This window comes from Epinephelus lanceolatus, chromosome 2 (assembly GCF_041903045.1).
Source record: "Epinephelus lanceolatus isolate andai-2023 chromosome 2, ASM4190304v1, whole genome shotgun sequence".
NCBI classification, from domain to species: domain Eukaryota; kingdom Metazoa; phylum Chordata; class Actinopteri; order Perciformes; family Serranidae; genus Epinephelus; species Epinephelus lanceolatus.
In genome coordinates, this window is record NC_135735.1 from 38692161 (window position 1) to 38716637 (window position 24477).

General features: G+C 41.4%; 2 protein-coding genes across 5 annotated transcripts in view; both read right to left on the minus strand.

Annotated features, from left to right (window-relative positions):
- thsd4 (thrombospondin type 1 domain containing 4) overlaps positions 1 to 13802 on the minus strand; it is a 52449-nt gene extending 38647 nt beyond the window's left edge. For all 3 annotated transcript variants that reach the window (XM_078161479.1, XM_078161476.1, XM_033611753.2), the window contains exons 1-7: positions 13468 to 13802; positions 12715 to 12769; positions 12403 to 12472; positions 10833 to 11155; positions 9192 to 9624; positions 7737 to 7839; positions 6386 to 6522 (exon numbers count right to left, since the gene is read on the minus strand). In XM_078161479.1, coding sequence (XP_078017605.1) covers positions 6386 to 6522; positions 7737 to 7839; positions 9192 to 9624; positions 10833 to 11155; positions 12403 to 12472; positions 12715 to 12743 — 1095 coding nt within the window. In that variant the 5' untranslated portion in view covers positions 12744 to 12769; positions 13468 to 13802. The remainder of the gene's footprint in view (positions 1 to 6385; positions 6523 to 7736; positions 7840 to 9191; positions 9625 to 10832; positions 11156 to 12402; positions 12473 to 12714; positions 12770 to 13467) is intronic.
- Positions 13803 to 19451: 5649 nt separating this feature from the next.
- The window catches only part of lrrc49 (leucine rich repeat containing 49), a 47070-nt gene continuing 42044 nt past the window's right edge, over positions 19452 to 24477 (minus strand). For both annotated transcript variants that reach the window (XM_033615390.2, XM_033613817.2), the window contains 2 exons: positions 24027 to 24180; positions 19452 to 20280 (listed from right to left, as the gene is read on the minus strand). In XM_033615390.2, the coding sequence (XP_033471281.2) occupies positions 20065 to 20280; positions 24027 to 24180 (370 nt within the window). In that variant the 3' untranslated portion in view covers positions 19452 to 20064. The remainder of the gene's footprint in view (positions 20281 to 24026; positions 24181 to 24477) is intronic.

The following is a 24477-nucleotide window of genomic DNA, read 5'->3' on the forward strand; positions in this document are numbered from 1 at the left end:
ATTCCATCAGTTGTGTGCTGAGCCAGCCAATCAAGAGTGCAGTGCTACTCAGCAGTTTTGAGGCAGCTTCTTGGAGCTGGAGCCATCTGAGGCAGGACAAATCATGAAGGAAAGCAAAGTCCCAGCAGCACACACAAAGAGAGCTGATTGTCCTCAACAGTGAGCAACTGTTTGGCTTGCCTTCATTCAGGATGTAGATTGTCTGTGGGTAATCACAGGCACTAAAATGGATGAAAAACATTGGAAGGCCATTGAAATCTGTGTGGGCATTCTGTGTACAGACATGGGAAAAACCTTGAATCAACCTTTTACTAAACTTTCCAGAATATTTCATGGACAAGAGCACTGAAACCTGTGTTATAGGTTGGTCAAATGTCACTGTGGTGCCAATACAGCGGACAATTTGGGCTGGGTGACAGTCCAGGCAGTGAGATAAAGATGAAATCACATCAGTCTATCAGACACAAGCTGCAGCGGTGCTGCAGTATAAAACTATAGGGTACAAACCTTAAAAGTCCTTGTTTTGCCTCATTAGTTAAACAGACATTAGTGTCTCTAACAGGCCAAATTGAGTCTGTCACTGTGTCAGATTCAGAAATCTGAGATGGACACCTGCAGCAGCACCAGGAGCCAAAGGTCAAATGGACGGAGCTGGGCTGTTATTCATGCAGCATGAAAGGTGTCAGGGAGAAGTATTAGGGACCACACAAACTGTGGGCTGTGTGGTAGGAGAGTGTTTTCTCTGTAATCAGCAGCAGTGCGTCACCACAACAAGCATAAAACCTCTGTGGTTTGGCTTGAATGGAAAGTTAAAATAACTAAATAATTGAGCCACAGTACCCTCTAAAACAAGAGCGCAGTCCAAATGTTTTGAATTAATTTTTCATTGTCATGATTAAGTATCTAAAAATCGGTTCATTGCCACAATCTGCAGCAGAGAACCGCAATGGGACTGATATGAAAGCCAAAACTAAAATTACCTCCAGACACTCCTGCAAAGTAAAATAACTCACAAACGAAACAGTGAGCTGCTATACTGTGAGTATAACATAACTTCAACCTCAGCTCATGGCATTGTTTGACATCTTTTTCACTAATTCATTCATCTCTGTCATTTTCCAAGTCAAAACAGTCACACAAGTGATGTGTCTACGTGCGAATCTGTGTATTTGTAGTGCAGCTCTTCAGCTTCACAGGTCTACCCTCTGACTGAGTCTACATGACAGAAAATAGGCTATAGGCCTGATTAAATACAAACTGCAGGCAAAGGCAATCATCTTTACTTGTGCACTGTAACAGTCCACTAACTTTCACTGTGTCAAAAACACACACAGGCCCATTGGACATGCATCAAATGTGGAGAGATGTCAGAATGATGGGGCTGCCACATCGCACAGCACTCCGATGAGTTTGTTGCCTTGCTCAGTAGTGCAAAGGGGGTGAACCGGTACCTCTCCAGCTATCAGTCCAGAATTTCATAGTAATTTTTTGTGAATAAATTTTGTCCAACCATGTGCATATTTATCAACCACCAACTGGGAAGTGCAATAATATGTTTTATATGTGTGCTTTTAATCAGTATGAAACAGTAGGTGTCTAAATAATGAACGCTTTGAATGTTTGATATGAATAAAAAATATGCAAGTAGTTTAACTGTTTGTACAGATACCAAAATTCCAACATAATGATTTTTTTTCTTCCAGGAAAATGCTTACAGTTGGACAGCTGTTACTTAACAGTGTCATTAATGTGATTTGAGCTTCCAGAAATATGTAATTCAGTATCACTGTGTTATGCAAGGACAGGCTCCGACCTGCTGGTTCCCTTCCGTTTGAATAATTAGAAAGACATGATTATATGGTTTGGCTCTGATCTGAATCAGAGGCACTTTTCAGTGCCTTGGGGACAGTGCACCAGTGTGTACAGTTGCTGTGTGTCAGATATCTACTGATCTATATTGTGTAGGAGTGTTTTAGTTTGGTTAGCTAGGACTTACATTGACAAGTGTTTATTTAGTTTATTGTACTTCGATTTAAAATCAAGTTTTAACCCTGTTACTGGAAGACAGCCAACAAAACTGGTTCAAGGCAAAAGAACAGATACAGTTTTCATATAGAGAGACTGGACTTTTAGAAACCAGATCTGCACAAGGGGGGGTATCGCTATAACAACCACATAAACAGAATCAAACTTCATGATATTTCCATGACAGCCTTCCCATGGGAACCAAAATACAATATCCATCTTGGTCTGTCGTTGTTGGTCGTCAGGTCAGAAAAGCATTAAACAGTCTGGTTTCCACTACAACTCGGCTTACCACAGAGAAACAACTGCAAACCACGGACTTATGTAATGAATGTGGGGAACATATTGGTAAATATAATCATGCAGCTCGACATTGCCAAATAATTCAGTAAATGTGCCGCATTAAACACACCTTTCAAAATACTGATGATATGACATTCCTGTAATTCCAACTCCACAGACTATTTAACAGTTAACTCATATATCAGACTGCAGTCCTCCATCCTGACCCACTGAACAAAGCCACTGGTTGGCTCCTTGGCAGAGCTGGAAGCCACCAGGGCCACATCAAATCAAAGCACTTATTCTACATGGACCCTGTCTGCTGCAGCAGCCACATAAACTACAGCCAGGTTAGCCACTCACAGCTAACTGCAGCTAACAGCTGTCAGAGTGTGATACAATATCTCTTAAAATGGATCTAAAATTTGGTCAGAACTGTTAATAGAAAATAGTCCGACAATTTACATCTGCCATGTCATCATTTAACAAACCTGTAGCATAATCTATGCAATGCTAGCAGCTCTGTGACATTTGCCCTTAGGTACAGCAGTTCTTTGACCAGAATGCTAACATCAAAATGCTAACATGCTGATAATTAGCAAGTATAATGTTCACCATGTTTACCAACTCAGTTTCATGTGTTAGCATGCTAACATTTGCTTATCGACACAAGCTAATACAAAGTACAGCTGAGGCTGATGGGAATGTTATTAGTATCTTAGATAGGCCTATTTGGCCATAAACCAAAGAATGGGACAACTTGGTATTTTGATCTGTTGGTGATGCAAGAGAAAAAGCTAAGGGATTTTTCAAAGTTTTAGAATTTATCCTCTGGGGACCTTGAATGTATCTAGTACATTTTACAGCATTCAATCCAATAGGTGGCCAGACATTTGCCTCTTAAACACAAAGATCAACCTCAACGTGGCGCTACAGGAAACCTCAGGGGATAACCAAAGTTGGTAGGATTCATCCTCTGAGGATCAAGAATGTCTGCATGGCAATACATTACAGTATTTTAATTCAGCTGGAGCCAAAGTGGTGAACTGACAGACAGTGCCACCAAATGAGAAAAATCTGATGTTACTGATATTTATTTGGAGTCTATTTAGAATTAATGACATTTAAATGGTTAGTTAAATGTTGTTCAGTTATTACAGTATTTTGACAAGTTATGGAGTATCATGTTAGGTCAAGCAGAGTGCACCAAACCAGCTGACCGTCAGCTGATCCAAACAGGCACCAATGATGACTGACACTTCAAACAATCTGCTCCAGCGGTCAACTCCTCTTTCTTCCCTGTGGTTCTGTCCTGCTTCATGTTGCTGCTGCTGATGAATAGCTGTGTAGGTTAATGTCTTTTTCTTTATCAATATAGATTGCAATGACATCTCTTACTTTGAGCATTACAGTGTATTCCATATGTCATGATATGTATCTGTTGGGTGGTCTTAGCCTGGAGGGAAGAGCAGAATTTGTAGCGCCGACTACAAAAGTTTATCAATTCCCACATTAATGTTTAATTTCAATGATGAGAGTGGTTCTGATTTAAATTAAATCATCCAGATGTTTTTACATTATCCCTTGGCTTGAGGCTGAGGGGAATCTCCTGTTCAAATGGCTGCAACAGCTGAGAAATCCCAGTGGGGAGATTGATGAGAAAAAATCACCCCGAAAAACTGCTGATGAGTTTGAATCCTCAAATAATCAGCCAGCAGTCTGAGGCAGGCAGATAAATGATTTACACTTGCAGATCAATACCTTTTGTGTATTTGCTTGATTTAGACTTATAAATCACAATTTCGTTTCTGTTAATAATAACGCAGCCACATGAGGATCACCATGTCATGTGTGTTGACAGTGGAAATGGCCAAAAAGAAAGATCAGAGGGCTTTCTATCTTGATTAAATCTTAATGTTGCAAAGATTGTTGCTGGATTACAGCGCATGGGAAATACATGGGGTTAACAGAGCGAGGTCAGCAGAACCAAGTGGAAATGAGCTCCTTCTCCAACATATTTCTTCTAGTTAAACCCTGATCAAAAGAACATTAAAGTAAATCCAGCACACTGAATACACAGCCAGCTATAAGCAGGCCCACACAGCAACTTATGTCACTCCAACTCTGTGCTCACAGGTATGTTTTCATGGTGTGTATTAAATACGAGGTCAGAAGTACAAATATGTCCTACACTGAGATCCCAGGTCTCCTGCTTTTGCCCAAGGGGGTAGAAAACTCCTGCTGACCTCCACTTCACTCCTCCATAGCCCATGTGAAGACCTCTCACTATGATGCCATGCTGCCCTCTGCTGGTCACAGCGATTACTACATCAGAACAACTGCCTGCAGTCTACTGAATGTTGGTCATACTATAGATTAACTGTCCAGTTCTTATAGAGCTTTTATAATCAAGCGATATGTCACCTAAATGTGTGTTGAGTTTACTCACAATGTTTGAGTTTGGATAAAGCCTTCAGATTGGGTTATTGTTAGGGTACGGTCATTGTTTCAGTTGGTCATCAGTTGATAGAGATACAACCGATCAGGCAAAACATTAAAACCACTTACAGGTGAAGTGATTAACTTTGATTATTTTGTTCCAATGCATTGTTCTGCCGGGAAAGCTTTGGTTCTGGCATTCATGTGGATACCACCTGACATGTTCCACCCACTCCAACACCGTTGCAGACCAAGTACTCCAAATCCCAATCTGAATGAGCATCTATGGCACGTGCCAATAACCCACCGCACAACCCACTGGACTATATGGATCTGCCGCCAAAGTACTGGTGTCAGACACCGCAAGACAATCCCAGAGATCCTGTGTCTATACCTCAACAGGTCATAGCCAAGCCCGATCCAAGGAGGCTAATGTTGGATTAGGGGTACATCATTCAAACATGAACCATATTACAAGATTGAAGCATGGACTATCCAAATTAAGTGTTGTTAAGTGTGTCAAAGTGCAAATTTGGGTGAAATAAATGATCCATTAGTGATTTTGACATTCAAGTTAAAGGAATACTTCACCCTGTGTCACATTCAACTGGTGAAGAACACTTTGTTTTTATCGCATGCCTCCAGTGAATGAAGATAATAAATCTATCTATAAACGGAGGAAATTCTTGATGAATTTAACAACAGCAAAACTATATCAAAACATCTGTTTACAAAGTCTCACACAATTCATGTAGAATAATCCAAGTCTTATTTATTGAGTCGTGTGCTCAGTGCTTTCCAAATAGACAACCTTTTCCAACATAGAACTAAATGGGAGGTGAAATGTATCAACGCTCTCTTCAAAGCCAGAGTCTTTTGACAACAATAGCAATTTTACGCTGGTCTACCACTGCCTCCATCAGTGAGTCAGTTTTTTGTTATTGTGTTACACTGGTGTTTTAATGGGATAATCCGGATTCACCAAAGTCGCACAATAACACCAAAAAAAAAAACATCAATTGAGGCAGCGGTAGACCAGCAGCTCCGATGTTCAGCAAGGTAAAATTACTGTTTTGATCAATGGACTCTGGGTTTGAAGAGAGCTTGGATAAGTTTCACTTTGAGTTTAGTTCTACGTCACAAAGGGCTGTTTGTTTGGGAAATACTGAGAATATGACTGGATAAATGAGACTTGGATTATACTGCACGAGTTATGTAAGTTTGTAAATGGATATTTTGTGATAGTTAAGCTGTTTTTAAACGCGGTTCCCTACTAGTTTCTTCACAAATTCAACGTAACACAAGGTGAGTAATTGATACACAAATGGTCATTTGGAGGAGGAAGTATTCCTTTAGGTCAATCTAATATAACAGTGCAGTAAACTTCCAGTATCTTAATACATCCTTTATGTTATCTTATTAATTACGTTTGCTGGAAGACATTAAAACTTGAAGCATGTCGGGATCAACCAAGCTTGAGAAAGCTCATGTTAGTATTTTCTACAAAACACCTGACTGTGTTATTTTTCAGCATGCATCTTCACAAACACAGAGAATCTGGTAAATGAAAGGTTACTGGTTGTTCTGTAGAACAATTTCCTTTCTGAAATTAAAACAAAGGATTTATAAAGTGGCCTACCGAACACTTTCCCACCACGCAGAGAGAAGTATCATTCTGTCCACATGGCGTCCCATCAATCACCCTCTCTGACAGTCTCACGTAGAACCTGAACCCTATGGCCCGGCAGTTGAGTTCACAATGCTGATCCCCATTAACTGAAAGGAGATTTAAGAGTCTTGACCAATCCAGACATTTTGATAACATTATTTGAATCAGAATCAGGATTATTTGGTATAAAAGACAATTAAAGACATATGATGAATGGCACATATACAAATCAATCTACATCTCTACATCTGATGTGTAAACAGAATACTTTCATCATGTGTCTCAATAAATACAAATTCACATTTTATCATTAAATTCAATACTTAGTAAAGTTATAGAAAGGTGGTGTTCAAAAAGTCAGAATGACTCAGAAAGTGTCTGTTAACCTATCAATTACTTTAAAGTACAAATCCATGATATCCCAGTGGATTAGGCATCCAATGCTAGTACGGAAGTTTTTCTAGATTGCTGTAATGTGTTTGAAACCAGCTCTTTGATTTCAAGATTCCCTGTTTCATCTGATGACACAAAAGCAGCGGTGAGCGACCACAGAGGATCCCTGTTCTTTACATTTCGTTCAGGTGCTTTATCAATCAGATATTCTATAAGCCCAACAGCAAGGGATTTCTTAAACAGATGGATACGAGTATGGTTAAGCACTGTTCAAGATGGGTGTCAAATAATCCAGACTCAACCTCATACATTTACCTGAGGTTATTTAATCTTTACATCTGCACTGCCCGTCAGTCAAGGCTGCAGCACAAAGACATGATCTCAAAATACACATGTGTTTGACAGGATATTAATCTGGAGCATGTTATTTCCATTAGTGTTCTCAGAGAAATTACATTTCAGGAGGTGTTTTGACTGTTGCTTGGATACGTCAGGTGACTAAGGTTAGAGAGTTTGTATGGGTGAACATTTGTCAGTGAGCCTACAGACAGGTGACATACTGCAGTGCTTACATCACAACACACCTTCGTTCATATAGGTCATAGGTCAGGCAGCTGAGGATGTAAGTGACAGTGGAAATGTGATTAATTGTGAAATGTGTGTTACCTTAAGAATGTGTAGCCTTTTAGGCTCAGGCTGGATTATCTCAGACATCTAAGCAGGACCAATCCTCAACTAAATCCCCCCTATATCTTACACACTGGACCTTTACGTTTTTGAGTCTCATTAGTTGTGACTGGCAGGGTCCATAGAAGAAAAAATACTACAGCAATTTCATGTAATTATGCACCTTTGTCTACACAATGGTCAAAATAATATTACATGCATACATATGTGCACATCCTGTACATACATGGACACAACCTACCTTCATTGAAAGGTTCCCACTCATATAATCTGCCCATGAAAGGTTGGTTGTTGTACGAAGAGCACTGAACAGCCCTGATGTGTCTGCTGGATGGAGGGCAGGCCTGAGGATGGACCAGACACACACATTACATAAACATACACATACACACACACACACATAGATTTATTTTCCACAAAGACTCCAAGAGTCCAACAGGTAAATCCTTTTGTTACTGCAAGCTCACATTCTCATTGTCACGCTCCATATCCACTGATTGACTGCTGCAGATGACCTTCTCTGTTTTAACAGTTTTACCCCTGTGCTTGTCTTTCTTGCCAAAAGTAGGCTAGTTCAATTCCAGTATTTATGAAGGCCCGCCGCTGTAACTCAACCTCACTGACATCCCTCCATATCTCCTTTGTCTAAACAAGCCCCTGGTCTGCTTTACTTTGCTTGAATATCTGTGTCATCGCACACCAGAGACAATATACAGAACCTGACACTGTCTGAATTTATTTTAATGCACAGGATGGATTCCCTACCCTCAGATCAGATAGGCAAAGCCCATCCACACACTTTACAGCTTAACTGATAAGGTATGTGAAGCCAATGAATTTACCAGTGTTTGTAGACCAGTGAAAAATATTTAGTGTAAGTATTAAACAGATTTAAATTATAACAAATGCTTTGAGTGGTATTGTTTGGGGACAAAAGTGGAGTTCTATGCAAAACAGGAATAACAGTGAAAATCCGCTGGAAGGTAACAAATCACCTCTGCTACCTCCCTGCTTGTCGCAGTGGGCGTGCGAACGCTTGCAAGCTGGCAAGTGACTTGCTCATTAGCAAATGTGTAAATAAGCACCCTGTGTATTCTCCCACAATATACATGATGTTGTGCCATGCAGCCCTTGATTTTTGTTTTGTTCTTGGGAAGAAGAGGGATCCCAGAAAGTACAATAATGATCTTCTTCTCCAATGTCCTGACCCGCCACTACTATTTTATTTTCATTTTCTTGACAAAATACTGCACAGCCAAAAGGTGAATTTCGCAGCAATTAACATAAAGTTGAAAAATTTTAACTTTCATCCAACCCGTTTCCTGCATCGCTGGTTAGCTCCGCATCACCTGGAAACCCCAAGCATTGCAAAGAGCTGCATCACGGCACCTGCAGTGGGTCTTTCCTGTAAACTTTATCTGGCCACTTCACTGTTGCACTAGAAATGTGGTCTGTCTGTACAAGTCTTGCAGTTCTATCTTCTCTCTCACATTTTTTTTTTAAATTTTGTGGAATTTTCTTCATCAAAAATTAAGGGAAAAAACGAAATAAATACAAAAGCAATCTGTATTCTTTTTTTCCACCTACTGATATACCAACAAAAAATGCAAAGGTATCAATAAGCTATTTATCTATGAAATGCCCATGCTGAGCCAACATGCTGAGAACAGGAAGAAGAAGGAGCAAATTTGCATACATTACTGCCGCAGATCCTGTAACGAGCATGCTCCCCTGTGCAGAAGGAACTAGGCAGGGGGTTGTAGGGTCTTTCCTGTTGGTGCTGGGGTCCAGACGTCTGGCTGCTTGATTGTGGCTCCTGCTGAACCTGAGGGTGGTTAGCTGAACCAGGCTGGTAGAGGGGGGCCCAGACTTGGTTATTTTTGGGCTGCTGTGCCCTGGGCTGCATGTAGGGTCTGCTGTAGCGATGAAGGTTGTTAGAGGGGTCCGCGTTGTTTGACCTGTGGCCGCCGTGGCCTCTGGTGGTGGGGTGGTGGGCATCAGCTGCAGGAGAGCGTCTCTGTCTGTGTGGGCGAGCCGTCCCAGAGCCCTGGCCTGTGTCTGTTTGCAATGGAGCAACATAAGGAGCCCTCCCGTAGCCATACCTCCCTGGGATGATGTTAGTGACCCTCCTGAAGACACAAACATGAAGAGATCAACAACTAAACCAATGTCTGTGTACACACGTCACTGCTTACTAGCCCAGAATTAAATCCAGTGACCTACCATCTGTGACACTATAGAAATTATTATCTACTCACCCATCTAAAACCAATCAGATATCTGGATCCACACCTTTATTTATCTAATCTTTTAGCTACATTTTTTTCCTTTGCTGAGGAAACTGTCATAGGTCTTCACCCAAACCATAACCTTTGAGAAGTGCCCAGATCCCAGTAGCAGAATTCTGGGATCCTTTGTTGTTATTTGGCTTCTTAGATTCCAACTCAAACAACCCCCCAGTACTCAGCTGTCAGTGCTATTTGTTTAAAGGCAAGCACAACAGGAAGGAGGTCACAAAGCTGCCAAGCACAAGCCGAGTCTTTGACTACATCCATAAAAGACTAGCTTTCCACTGAAGGGCAGTCAGATGGCCCACAGTGATGGCTCCAAAGAGTCACTTTTAGACCAGGCTGCTCAGCATGCAGCACAGCCGTACGGGCTCTCTAAGGACTTGCTGATCTTGACGAAGACAAGAAAAAAAGTTCTTCATTGACCATCGTGATAGTTCCAATCGACCTAGACAGTTTTTTCTACAGTACTTCTTTAGCACTTAAAATGTAACACTTAGGTTGAATAAATTATTATGAATTACAATAAAATATATATAGTAATAGATAATAATGATCCTTGCATCTATTTGCAGAGCACCTTGTGTCAGAGGGGGACAAGTTAAGTGTCTTGGAGGATTGAGCCACCATCTTTGTCATATATATTGTTATATGTCTCTGCAGCTTTGCTGTGAGGATGACCAGTCTTCCTAACGATTTACCCTCATTTATTGTTGATAATGTTGGAGAGGGCTGTCTAAAACACAGCTTCAAAATCTGCTATTGGTGTTAAACTAATTTGGGATCTGCATTAACATAATTTTCATGCTCATCAAACCACGTATTGACCCCTCGTGCCCTGTAGGGAAGCATCTGCATTTGTTTTGTTTCTTCATTTATTTTATCAGGTGTTTCCTTGTGTCATCCATTTGTATCTGAGCACTTTGTCAAAATAAATTTTAAAAATCACAGCATTGAAAAATTCCAGTTGTACGCACAGTGATTTCAACACCTCAATTTGTTTTGTAGCTCAAAATCAGTCTCAACCCCTGTGCATGATGATACGGTACCTCCGTCCACCAGGCCGCGTCTCCTTCTCCTCCCTCAGATCTCCGCGTCTGCTGTTGTTGGAGGACCTGCCTGCGTTGTGGTGCAGAGGAACTGTTGGCCGCAGGGCTGAAATGACATGGCCTGGTTGCTGGGGCTGAACACCACCTCTTCTGGAAGGATACTGGGATGGAGTGTAAACAGGCAGGCAAGGCCTGCTTTGCTCTTCTACCCCTTTTCCACAGGTCCGGGAGCAAGTTGACCAGGCCCCCCATGCGCCCCAGGAGCCATGAATTTCACCATGCTCTGCCCTGAACTCCTGTTGGGGCTCTGCCCTCTCAGTAACCTGTATAGAGATGAAACAACTCAGATTAGCAACACCAGAGAGTGCAAAAAACTGGATAGTGCCACAAAAAGTGAATGCCAAAGATTGATGGAAAGCCTCCATCAACGAGACTTTAATCTCCCCAGATCATGGCCTTGTATAAAGGCTCAAGCTGGTGACCTCATCTCATCAACATGACTATCCTGCCCCTCCGCCTCCCACCACTGTCCATGAAACAGACCTCTGTTCACGCTTATAAAGCCCTGATTTGGCTGATTAGTGGGTGTCTGTTAGTGGCCTATCCCCTATTGGCTACCTGCATTTCTCACTGTTGACTCTGTCCCTCTGTGCGACTTTGCCAGGGACGTATTAGCAGTGATCACTGCACTCTCTGTTTGAGGAGCCTGCCAGGAGAAGCCCTGTGCCAAGTTGGCTTTATCCGTGGAGCCGCGTGGAAATCCTGCTCTTTAAGGAGCACTTTGTCTCCATTCACAGCAACCTCTCTGGGCAAACGCATGGCTGTAGTAAAAGCTCAGCTGCCTTTGACTTTTGGCAAATGGAAAGAAAATACAGAAGCACTAGGGAGAGTTGGCAGGAAGTTCCTCTCCTGTCAATCAGCCTGTGCAGCTATTCAGAGAGACCTCACACACCCCCCACCTCCTTTACCCTGCTCTAGCCTTTGTAACTCAACGCCACTGTCATCTCCCAGGTCAGTCATAGGTCACACAGCTGGACTCCCGGTTGAAACACACGGAGCCGACTTGCACTGACCCCCTCTAATCTGAACGGATAGTTGATCTGTCAATCAGCACCGTCCACAAGGTGCACACACCACTTTCTTGCTTGCGGTTCCTGTGGCTCCAGAGTTCAAGAGGTGGTGTGCTGACAGCTGACATAAGCCCTCTCTGTTTCACTGCAATCAACAGAACTTTTCACTCATGCTCTCATTACAAGTTAACAGATTAGCACCCTGGTCAGGTTCCTCCTGGGAATACTCTCACTGTTTACATATACTGGGACAGAAGAAGCAGGAATGAAAGTCTATAACTAAGGGTGGCATTTGGCATGGCAGCAAGACACGATCATGCATGCCATCTCACACTAGAAGAGTGATCGGACTGATAGATAAAACAACAGAAAGGCAAATTCCTGGAAATATTTGAGGGAGGTCTGCCATCGCGTGAATGAGGGTGTCACAGATCACACATGCTGGATTTACAGAATTATTTTTTTCCAGTAGCAACACTTGCCACGCAACTGCTGCTCACCTTCCTGTGGTCTGTTGTGTGTTGGCAGTCCAGGAGGTCTGACCAAAGCAACAGCTGAAGGACAGAAGCTCTACAGAAAACAGATAGAATCGATTACTGGGGATAACTGGTAGTTTCACCTACGTGACATAGTTGGTTTGGAATCAAGAACATACATAATTTTGTGATGCTAATAAAACAACAGTGAATTAAGAGATCTATGGATAAAGAATGAGATCTAAAAATAGAAACACAGACACTCATCTGCATTTAAATACAAATGAATATAAAGAAATAAGTAATCCATGATTGAAACAATCTCTCTGACATTACCTGGCAACCCAGATGCAGGCTGTCTGCATAGCTCCTGGACTCTTAAAGTTGGACACTTAAGTGAAAATAGAGAAGTTTACATTAGCATACACCAGAGTGGTACTGACATTTACAACATAAATGCTGCCTGTGTGGCCGCAGCGCAGAGGCACCACAGGGTCAAAACCAAAAGAAACTCTGTCTAATCACTATCCATCTACTGAATATCATCTTCTTAGTCTGACTTTAATTCCCAGAATTCAGTGTGATAGTATCAAAATGTAAATGATATGACTGCACTGTGCCTGTGTGTCATTAATATCCAACGAATGTTAACTAGGGCCACTTTTTCCATCTGCCACTACATCAATGTGCCTGACAGTCCCCTCAAGACACTGACTCAGGGAAAAAATAAACGACTTGTACCCACTTGACCATGTGAGTTGACCTCTCTGACCCCTGACTCCTAATGAGGGAGCCCCCCTGCTGAAAAACTGCCACCCCATTAGACAGCAGGTCTGAGGTCCGGTTAGGGAAGGACTTTCACCCCTCACCCCAGACCATATAACTCAGCCCTGCTTTACACCTTGTCTAAATTAAGTTCACTGAACTGGACAGAAGTTATAAGCGTCCAAACCAGAAGAAAAACATGCAGAATACACAATATGCAATAACTATAGGAAATGAAAAAAAAAACTTCCCATGAGGTTCAAATACTTTATCAATGAATTAATAATCAATATTAACAGCCCACGTATGACCATGTTGACGTACCTGTCGGTTACTGATGGTGAAGTATTTACTACTTCACTGTACTTTCTGACCCTACACTGTAGCGCTTAAAGATTCATTTCCAAGCGCAGGTAATCCTCATGGTCGAGACATTAATCCAGGTGGAAATTCAGGGTTTCCCTCCAGAGACTTTGTGCTAAGCCATTTAAGTCAGTAAATCCATATCCAGAGTTGTGAATCAAATCCAGGCGCAGCAGAAACTCCGGACCTCGGTCATCATGGTGATTCCGGCGGTTCTGTTTTTACGCACAAAGACGCAGAATGACAGAAAGCTGGACACGGACGCGGCAGACAGAAAACAACCTCTGCTGCGCCCTCTGCCGCAACAACCACTCTGTCTTTGTGTGTGTGTGAGTGTGTCATGTAAGTATGTAGGTGTGTGTCTCCTCCTTTCCCCACTCCGTGAGTGGCGCGCTCGGCTGTTGGTGTGTGGCAGTCAGACAGAGCGTTATTTTTCCAGTCTGTCTGACAGTCACCTCTCACACTGAAATGTCCATAGGCTATTCGAGCCACACGCAGGTAAATTATCTCATTAATCAACTGAAGTGAAGCCAAAGCTTAAAACTAAACCTGGTGACTCTCTGTTGGTGCCTCTGTTTTCCAGATCACACAAGTGCATTCAGTGTGACCATGTTTACCAGCGTAGCTGCCCTGTAGCTCTTTAACACAAGACAGGCCAGAAATCTTATTTCTCTTATGTGTAGCATTGACTTTAACATTTGCATGGTGTTACTTTTGATTTACAAAGCTCTACAACATTGCTAAGAAGTAGAATAACAGCAGTCACACACATAAACTCTACAAAATTGTGATACAGTAGGATTAATGTATCCAAATCACAAAAATAAATATATTCCCATTTTATACAGAAGTAGGGTAATTTGTATAATAAATGACAGGCTGGCTGCAATCCTCACACTTTTCACTTGATTGCTCACATGGCTGATGGGGTAGGTTATTGATCGCTTAAGTCAATTGTCCAAAACGGGACCCTGAGGGCACTGAAGGAAACAATGCCTCGAAGCATTCTAGTGGAGTGATATCTAACTTTTAGTTTGCATTCAGCTCAGAAGAGCTGTATTGTTTTCGCAGAGGTAGAACATCTACCAATAAGATATATAGCGGTCTGTACAGTGGCACATTATCCACTGCCAGACACCATGAAAAGCTTTAATTCATTAAGAGGAAGCATGTCAGCTGGACTCAGCCATGACTTAGTGTCCAACTCAAATAGACTAAATTGGATAAACTGAAAGACATTAAAGCCATTAAAGAGTTTTGCACATGAATGCATCCACAGCCTACGGAAGACAAGTGTGGTGAAATTTTCTCCAGGGCAAAATCACTGACATTCACTTCCTGATTTTCATAAAGCAAAAATGCCTGGTATACTGCTCTTAGGTTGTGTCATTTGACAGAACAAAACAGTTAGGCATGGTTCAGTGGTTTACACCAAACAGTATGCATCTTATTACAGCCATCATCTGAGAACATGCTCATGACAATGACTTCATCATGTGGTCAAACATAATCTGTGAGATCTATCAGTGATTTAATATGTCTCACAGTGTAAGTCCATACGCTCATTCATGTTCCACTGCACCATAAGTACTGTATATACAGTATGTTTCTCTGTTGGTATCTGCAGGGGAGCTGTTCCTGTTGATGCCCCCACTTACCATCCTCACTGGTGCATAGAGGTTGATGCTGCTCAGGAATTTTGCCCTTAACCCCAATGTTTCCAAACTCTTCAAAGAAAAACAAGCCTCCAATTAAGGCATCGTTAATGAACTACTGTTCCGGATGACCCATTGAAGGCCTCTCCAGACGAGATTTTGAGAAGGGGGTCACTGTTGTCAGACACTGGACAAAATATGCATTGACTTGCCATGCTATACTGAAAAATAAAATCCATTTAAAACTGGTGACAGCAAAATATGTTGCTCATTAACATTATCAGATTTTTATATAGCTTTAAGTAAATATGTGATTTAAAACCTCCAAACAAATTAAAATTACAGTTTCAGATGGTTCTTTTTCGCAGTGCATGGCTAACAATAAACAATGCACTTGGTTCATTCCAGGAGAAACTAATAGTTGGTCCTGTGAGGTGGAACGAATTGGCAGACATGTCTCCAGACTAGACAAAAGTCTATCAGAGGGTCGAGCACGTCAACACTGCAGCCTCCAAGCCAGCGCTTAGGTTTATTGCTCCTCATTCACCCGGACACAAATTGTGAAGATAATATTGCATGGCCCTCCTCTTTTAAGTCCATATTAGGGCAACAATGCTGCTGTCACTCCACTCACTCTTTTTGCTTTCACTCTAACGTCCTCAGTGAGTACAAAATGATTACAACATTACTGTGATTAACAGGTACAACTATAAAACTTACAGCTGAGTGAAACATGTTCAGGCATATTCTCTGGGGGTTATCAAAAGGTATTCTGGGAAATGTAGGTACTAACTGAAACTGAGGTATGCAAAGCAGGCTGGGAGATGGTGGGTCCAAGAAATGTGGAATTACTCACACAGTATATTACTTTTCAATTCCTGAGCCCGTCTTGGCTGATCTCCTCTGTGCACTGGCAGAGCCGAGGCAGACAATGATCCTGTTGTGACAGAACTTTGATTTATCACAGCACTTTCATCTGTGGGCCAAGGAGTTTAGTTAGCAATTTAGATAATAGCCATTTTAATGAACACGATAACTCAGATTAACTGAGAACCTGCCTTGAAAGAAAAGACATAGTCAGCATTTAAGCTTCTGTAGAAATTTGTACTGATGTAATTGCCTTTTAAAACTGATATATTGAAATATTAATGAACCAACTGAGTAAGATATCTTTCCCCCAAACTACATAAGGAATTGTAGATTTAAACAGATCAGTTTGATGTTTAAATTACTGCATTTCAAAACATGTGGTGAGTGGAGGCTTATAACCAGAGGTTGCCAGTTCAGCTGTGCAACAGCCAAAAGACATTAATCCCTGCCTCCTGACTGTCAGTTACTATAAATGGTTAATATTATGTGACAAGATGCTTCCTGTGTCCCAGTTGTGTAGAATATATAAATATGTAAATATTAACAGCCCTTCCATTTTTGTTATGTCTTCAATTAAGTCGCAGTCTACACTGCTTTCTAAAATAAAGCCATTTTAGTATGAAAGCTTGTATATAAATACTGTATATGCCAGCATTTATACTAAAATGGCTTGATTTTAGAGGGTAGTGGGTAGTGAGACTTAAAGCATTAGATGACAAAAATGGAAGAGTAAATTATAGCTGGTTATGTCTAAGAAAACCTGTAGTTATAACTAGTAAAAAAACAGGAAGCCAAAAGGAAAGTTAGCATCCATTGGTGCACACCTTAGTACATTACCCTTAATAAAGTATCATATCACTATATATCAGCCACTAGATGCTGAACTTCTATATTACAACCCACAAACCAATGAGACCATGGATTTATTTCAATCAGAAGCATTTTTCCCAAAGCATGAGCATCAAATTATCATCAATGGATGGAGACAACCTGACATCACCATCATAATCCCTAAGTCTCACCTCTACCAGCACTAAATTTGTTAAATATATAGTGGTTCTTTATGCACTGACAGTCATCAAGACTTGGGTCTCATTTATAAACATTGTGTACACACAAAATGAGGCATGAAAGAGGTGTACGCCACGTCCCGTGCAAAAAAGCAACTTTGACCCATGCTTACAAACTTTTGGGGGACCAGAGATTGGCAACGCAGATGTTGAAGTGGAAGCCTGATTGTAGAAATTTTCAATGTTCTTGGTGCACGCCATTTTTTGGCTTTTGTCTGTATGTACATTTTTAGTATGGATCCTATGCACTGTTTTATAAATGAGACCCCTGGAGCACTGCCCTTGCTCACAAAAATATATATAAAACAATTGTATAGAACAACAAATACTACTTTTAATGTGAGCAACAGATTGTGGGTTATTACTCACCAAGACATATGGACTACATGTTCATGTGTTGAGTCTTCTTAACTGTGTGGGTCTCAGGAATCAGTGCACTGTCTGGATTTCTACACTGCTTTCCACTGATGAGACACTGTTCTTGCTCTCTGTCAGCATGCTGTCACTAGTCATGGAGTTCTGTCAGTCCTTTGGGACTACACTTCTCGCACAGCGCTGACAGCCATGGTCCCGTAAGATGACACAATGTGTCAGCACAAAACAGTGTTGTTTATCATAGTTGCTCAAAATAAACTCGCTGTAGCTTTTTGATAGCAAACATTTGCACCGAATATTTTCTTCATCTTCATCTGTATTTCATGTTTGTATAAGATCTCTATGGGATAGGTGCATCAGAAACACCTTTAGATATGTGTTTTTGTCTTCTGTTGGAAGATTTACTGTATCATGCTATTTAGCTTAAGGAAAAAATAAGACTTGTAAAAGTCTGAAAGTACTGGACTAAAGAAGCCTTTCACATGATCGTCTGACAGTCAGGTTTGGATTGAACTTTCTCAAGACAGTGTAACACCTGGATGATTCAAAAGAACGTTCACAGGAAGACAGACAAAGAACAATTCTTTAGGAGCCATTGAAAACCAGAAAACAACAAAGCAGCACTGAGAAGAGACTAACTCATGTAACACACAAACTGATGTTCTGATGTCTTCTTCAAGTCTAATACCTTTGAGCAAAGCACTGATGTCCAGTAGAGTGGATGACATTGGACAGCAGTGCCAGTCAGCTCCTTGGTGTGTGTGATGTTGATTGACACTCCATCCCCCTGCAGTTGGTCCCCCAGGTTGGTGCTGTGTTCTCCACTGACATACCTGATTAAATAAGGGTTAAAAAATTCTTTGTGGGATGGTTTGAGTGAGGGGAGCAAGGACAGGTGGTGAGAAACTGGTGAAGCCTCTTGCCTTCAGGGACATTCCAGTCTGAGTTCACACTACCCAGAGGACCTTTTATGGTTTCTGGACTTGCTAGCGAGCATGCAAACCCCCCCCCCACACACACACAAACACACACAGCATCTGCCTCATTGGATACCAACTGTCTATTAGGCACTGATAATGCAGTCCTCCAAAGTGACTGATAAGTTTAAGACCACATCCACACTAATATGTTTTCATTTTGACACAGCGTTCCAAAACAATAACGATCTCAGTACACACAAGCATCTTAACACAGTTTCAGAATTAATATTTATCCATATTAACACTCCTGAAAAAGGATATCACATGACGATTCACAAGAAGTAGACTGTCAACTCTGCCACTGGTTGCTTAAAATATAAGTATTAAAAATACTGCAGAGATGGCGAAAAGTAAGACCAGAGATTCCTTTACTTACACTGACACTGAGGTGGAACTGTTTATATACGAGTAACATGAGTATGGCGGTCAAGGCAGCGGAAACCAGACTGGGAGTTGTTAGAACACGTTGCCAATATGTTGCTAACCGGCCAGTACCTCTGTAATACGTCCCAATATTTGCTTTGCACATCGGCACATTTGCAAAGCAAATATGGGAACATATTACAGAGGTACCGGCCAGGAGCATTATCCATCATTTGAGGAAGCTATGGCAATGGGAGAGGAGTCCCCACACAAGAAGGATGAGATCACGTAAGGTATGTAGCTTAACTTTTTTGACTGGAGAAGCTGTGACTGATAAGACCAAATCAGACTGAAACAGGGCAAGCAGTGTTTTCAGATGTCTCCATTTTAGGGGTTCCAAAACGCTAGAGCAGTGTAGATGCTATTTGTAAATGGAGGAATAGTTATGCAGTTTAAACAAAAACGTATTAGGGCGGATGTAGCCTAAGAGATGAACCTGAGTATTAGCATATTTTAGAGATTGACTCATGAAAAAAAGGGGAAATTTGCAACTTACAAAACAACTGATCTGAACTGATGCGGTGCCTGATTAAAGAAAGACATGGCTTGTAATGTAAACCATGTACACAAACTGAGTGTTAATACAGAATCTTTTAATACTAAGTACAATACAGAAAATCAGTGGTAAACAAAGAAAATTCCTTGTTCTTATCTGTGCCCTTCTTTTTAGGTCAGGCAGGAGAAAGTGAGAGAGCGATGCATGAGACATTATTTAAGACACAGAAAAATCATTCTAGTCTCGACAAAAGAGACACCGGTCATTTTCAGCTGATGACAGTGATGGTGGTGAGGGGTCATTCAGAAAGCGTTTAAAGTGCAGAGGATGCTCCGTAGGGACCACAATGCACTGTGAGTCAATACGTCCCTTTAACTTTCTTCAAGTATGTTACAGCTCCAAGCATTGAAGAATCAGTGTTTTCAGTGAAAATCTACATTCAATCAAGATGCATTTGTCGATGTGGTTTCTTCAGACATCTTTAAAACAGTCTACATCCATCTTAAAGAGCCTCTAGGGAAATACACCCTTCAGTTTCCAAAGATTTTATTAACTGACAGCCAGTGATAAGTCACTAAGTGATGATGTGCTATAAATGGAGTTTGAGATGAAGCCCTGCAGGCGCCCAGGAAAGCTGTGTCCACATGTGTGTGTATGTTTGTAGTCTAAGACTGAACCTTTGGTCCTCTTCACTTGGTCTCAGACAGCTTCGCAAGGCTGGCTTGGCGAAAGGCCGCTCGGTCCCTCATCTCCAACACACAGTCCCTCACCATTTCTGCAAACATGGAGGGCCAGAGCTTGTGCAGAGCCTCACCCTTCAGATTGGTGTCTGATGCCCTTTGGACCAACTCCTGGAGGTAGTGCTCTACCATGGCAGCACGCTCCGATGACTCTACAGTGCCCTCCTGTGAGGAAAATCAGAGAATATTATCCATGTTGATTCAGTTGTTATGAGTACATTAATAAGGTGAAGTTCAATGGCAGGAAATAAACATTAGGAAAAGGTAAAACGTGGCAAAGGTACTGTGACTGACAAAAACAATGTGGCTCTAGATTTTTTTTAAAATGCGCTCATTACATTTTTAGGATAGTTGCTAAAGCAGGATACTTAACTTTAACAATGTCCAAAAACACCCATACTATTTTGTAAGCAAAATGAGACATACAGAAGGCATCCATAGAGCAGTGATATCCAAAATGCTTATTTTCAATTCAGCAGCCAAAACATGCTTTCAAAGTCAGCTGTAACTTTTAAAATTCCTGTCCTGAACTTATGTGTAAGACAGATGTGGAATAATTGATATCATCAAACTGCTTCACTCTTGCTAACTTGAGATGAAACTAATTTTAACAGAAAAAAAAAAGAAAACATTTCTGATTATACACCGATCAGCCAAAACATTAAAACCACTGACAGGTGCCGTGAACAACATTGATCATCTTGTTACAATGCAATGTTCTGTTGGGAGACCTTGGGTTCTGACATTGATGTGTTTGCCACCAGCCGCACTCCACCCACCTAAACACCAGTGCAGACCAGGTACCCTCCTCTTATGGCAGCGGCACTCCCCAGTAGCATTGGCCCCCCAGCAGGACAATGCACCATGCCACACCACAAAAACTGTTCAGGAGTGGCCCGAGGAACATGACAGAGACCTGCAACAGAGACGGAGGAGCTGGCTCCAATAATATCCTCTTCTTGGCGTGTGACTGCCTGAACAGCCGAGCCAGCCGAACACAGGTATGTGACGTGTCAGAGGAGAAACGAGCCGTTCATGGCCCACAAACCTCACCGCACTTTAGGGACTGTTCTTTACTTATGAAGGGGAGGAGGGTGGCTCGTTGATTCTTATTTCATTTATTTATTTTATTTTCATCCCCCCCCATGTTAATCACTCACTGATGCTGTTTTTGAGGTATGAATAAGTCAATAAGTAATTTATTCCATTGAAATATCATTGATGTATTATAGAAAAGTGATTTATCTTTTTAGAAATGACAAAAGGCACATCTGTCTCATTTTCGCTGTGGTATCGTGATACTACTCAGAACCATGATATTTTCATTGGTATCGTACCCCACCTCACAACCAACAGGACCCAAAAGATCTGAAGCCAACGTGTTGGTGCCAGACACTATAGGACACCACCCAAAGGTCCTGTGTTCATGCCTTGACAGGTCAGAGCCAAGTCTGGTCCAAGGAGGACCCACCATGGATCTGGGGTGCCTCTGGGGTACTAGCACGTCCCTCAAATGTTCGATGAGATTGGGATCTGGGGTATTTGGAGGCCAGGTCAACACGTTGAGCTCTTTGTCCCATTCCTTTGGTCATTCCTGAGCAGTTTTTGTGCTGTGACATGGTGCACTGTCCTGCTGGGGGGGGGTCACAAGTGCCATTACCATAAGGGGGTTCACTAGGGGTGGGTGGAGCGCTTCAGGTAGCATCTACATGAATGCCAGGACCCAAGGTTTCCCAATGGAATATTGCACTGTAACAAGATGATCAATATTATTTACTTCACCTGCCAGTGGTTTTAATGTTTTGGCTGATGGGTGTATGTTCATAAGCTTTTTACTCTCTCGCTCTCTTTCATATCTCTTCATGGCAATGATAGATTATGTCATTATCATACAACAATTTGGCCCATATATGTCGACAGTTTAGGAGCTCTGTATGCCACAGAAGAATTAGCTACATCAGGCTTTGGCTACACAGACACTACTTATTAGTGGCATTCATTCATTGCTGGTATTGGTTTTTATTATGCTATTAAATTAAAAGTTAAAATAATGCAGGGCTCAAGATACCACATGCATGTAAAATATAAGCTGTGCACATAATTTCAGCTCTAGAAGAACCAGTGCATGTAACTTGGTACAGAAAATATCAAGTTGTGCAGGGCTGCCAACTCTTACACCACACGTCCATATTCACACACAATGAAAAGCAAACTTATGACTTCATTATAATGTGGTGCGAAAAGAGAGCACTGACAGTGCAAGAACAGACAGGACAGCAGCAGCGACTGCAGTTAAGCCAGCTGCTGCTTGGACTTTGATTGTGACTATTCAAGCTTTTATACAGGTACTAGAAGTGGCCAAAATAGAAGAAGATACATTACAATAATACATTTACACAATTTATGTTGAATATGTGATGTCACCAAAGAAGTCCTCATATGATAAAAACTGTTTTCATAATTGGTTCGCTGAGGAGAGCGATGGATTTCTGCTCAAAATGGTCCTGACAACACCAGCACAACTTGTTTCAGTGCACAATACTGTACAATACTGTAAGTCAGCTCAAATGATATTGGTACACACTAAAAATGTCCTTATTCTTAAACTCTCATATATTAAATTAATGAATGTCTTTCTTTAGTGGTTTACTGAAATTTCCAATGTGACCCTGACTATGAACATGTAAATTTTGAAGTTATTTTACAGTACAAAGTTTGAGAAAAGGGACAGTCAGCTCAAAATTACAATAATGTATAACACACTGATGATTTTCTCACATTTTAACTATCATTTAAAAAAAAATGTTGCAGCGGTCAATTCTTGATTTCTTTTGATTGGATCTGAATGCAGCAGAAGTGCAAATATACAAATGCACCTATGGTGCAGTAGTGATAGAAATTTTAGGTGCAACATTCCAGTGCCTCTTAAATTTTGTGTATACGCACCAGTGCACACACACACAGACAAAGGTATTTTGAGCTCTGTAATGCCAGCCTAACCCACTGATTGAATAAAAGTTGTACTTTAATGTAGATTCAAATCTGTACCCACACTTTGGTGGAAGCAGGCTATAAAAATAAAAGAGAGGATCTGATCAGGAGGCAGAGAAGCAAGAGAAATGTCACCCCAAAACAAGGAGCAATACTGTACTGCAGTGCCTGATCTGCACAAACACAACCTCAAATGCTCCACTGCATACCATCCTGGTGGAAGAGAGGTTGAACTAAGAATGCATTTCTGCTCCTGGCCATTAGAGGCCATAATAGCTGAAATGCTGTGATATACTGCTTAAAATTCTTGATACTGTTTGTTGTTACAACAAACCTTAGCAATTACTGAGCGGGCTGTTATTCCAAATCCTCCTTCTTTCTTTATTGTATTGGAAATAAGGATTGAGTTATGTTTGGGACCTGGAGAACAGCATTGTTTTTAAACCACAGTACAATAGCACAGAACGTAAAATCAGATGTGGTGTTGGAAGAGTGAATTCAGCAAAACATCTGCAATGGCAGCTGCCCACATAATAACTTATGTCACATGCACACACTGACTTACCAATTATACAGGGTGGATGGCAAGTGTTGATTTCTGTCTGGTGGTGCACTAGATTTACGATGGCATATATTGATGCCTTTAACATGGAAATACTTTGAGTTTGGTAAAGCATTATTTTGATATGGTGGCTTCTAACTTCTTTGTGAACACTCAACTAGATTTACTGCAAAAATGAGGGTTAGGTATGTCTACAAGTCAACAAGGCCCTGTTGGCAAATGGTAAACAAATGGATTGATATGCTAGTTTTCACTAACTTTTCAGTTACGTACAAGAGTTGTTGCAGTCTCTCAAACCCTTAGGCAACTGTAAATAAAAAATGTAAGGAAAAAAAAAAGGGAAAAAAAAAGAGCTGACCTCAGGGCTCTCTGCACTGCAGTCTCTGCTTGGGTAGTTGAACAGAGCTCTGCTCAGGCTCTCTCCCAGGAGCTTCCCATTGTCTCGCAGCTCCTCTGGACTCAGTCCTGCTCGCCGGCCTCGGCCCTCCAACAGGAACTGCAGCTGACGCTTCCTTCAGGGTAAAGAGAAAAAAAGGTGAGAAACACACACACCTGGGGAGAAACAGTGGCAAAAACTGAGTGACACCGAGGTAAAAAACAGTAGAGGACTGTCGAGTGATGTAAACTACATCAAATGTTGCTGTCTATCAGTATGAAATCTCTGTGTTTCACTACTGCACAAACATGTTCCACAGACCAGTGCCAGGATGCTGAAGTAGTCTTTTCAGAGGATGCTGGAGGCAAAAATTCCATATATGATAAGTTTGTAAAGTGTGTGTGTATGCGTGTGTGTATGCCAAAACCCACAA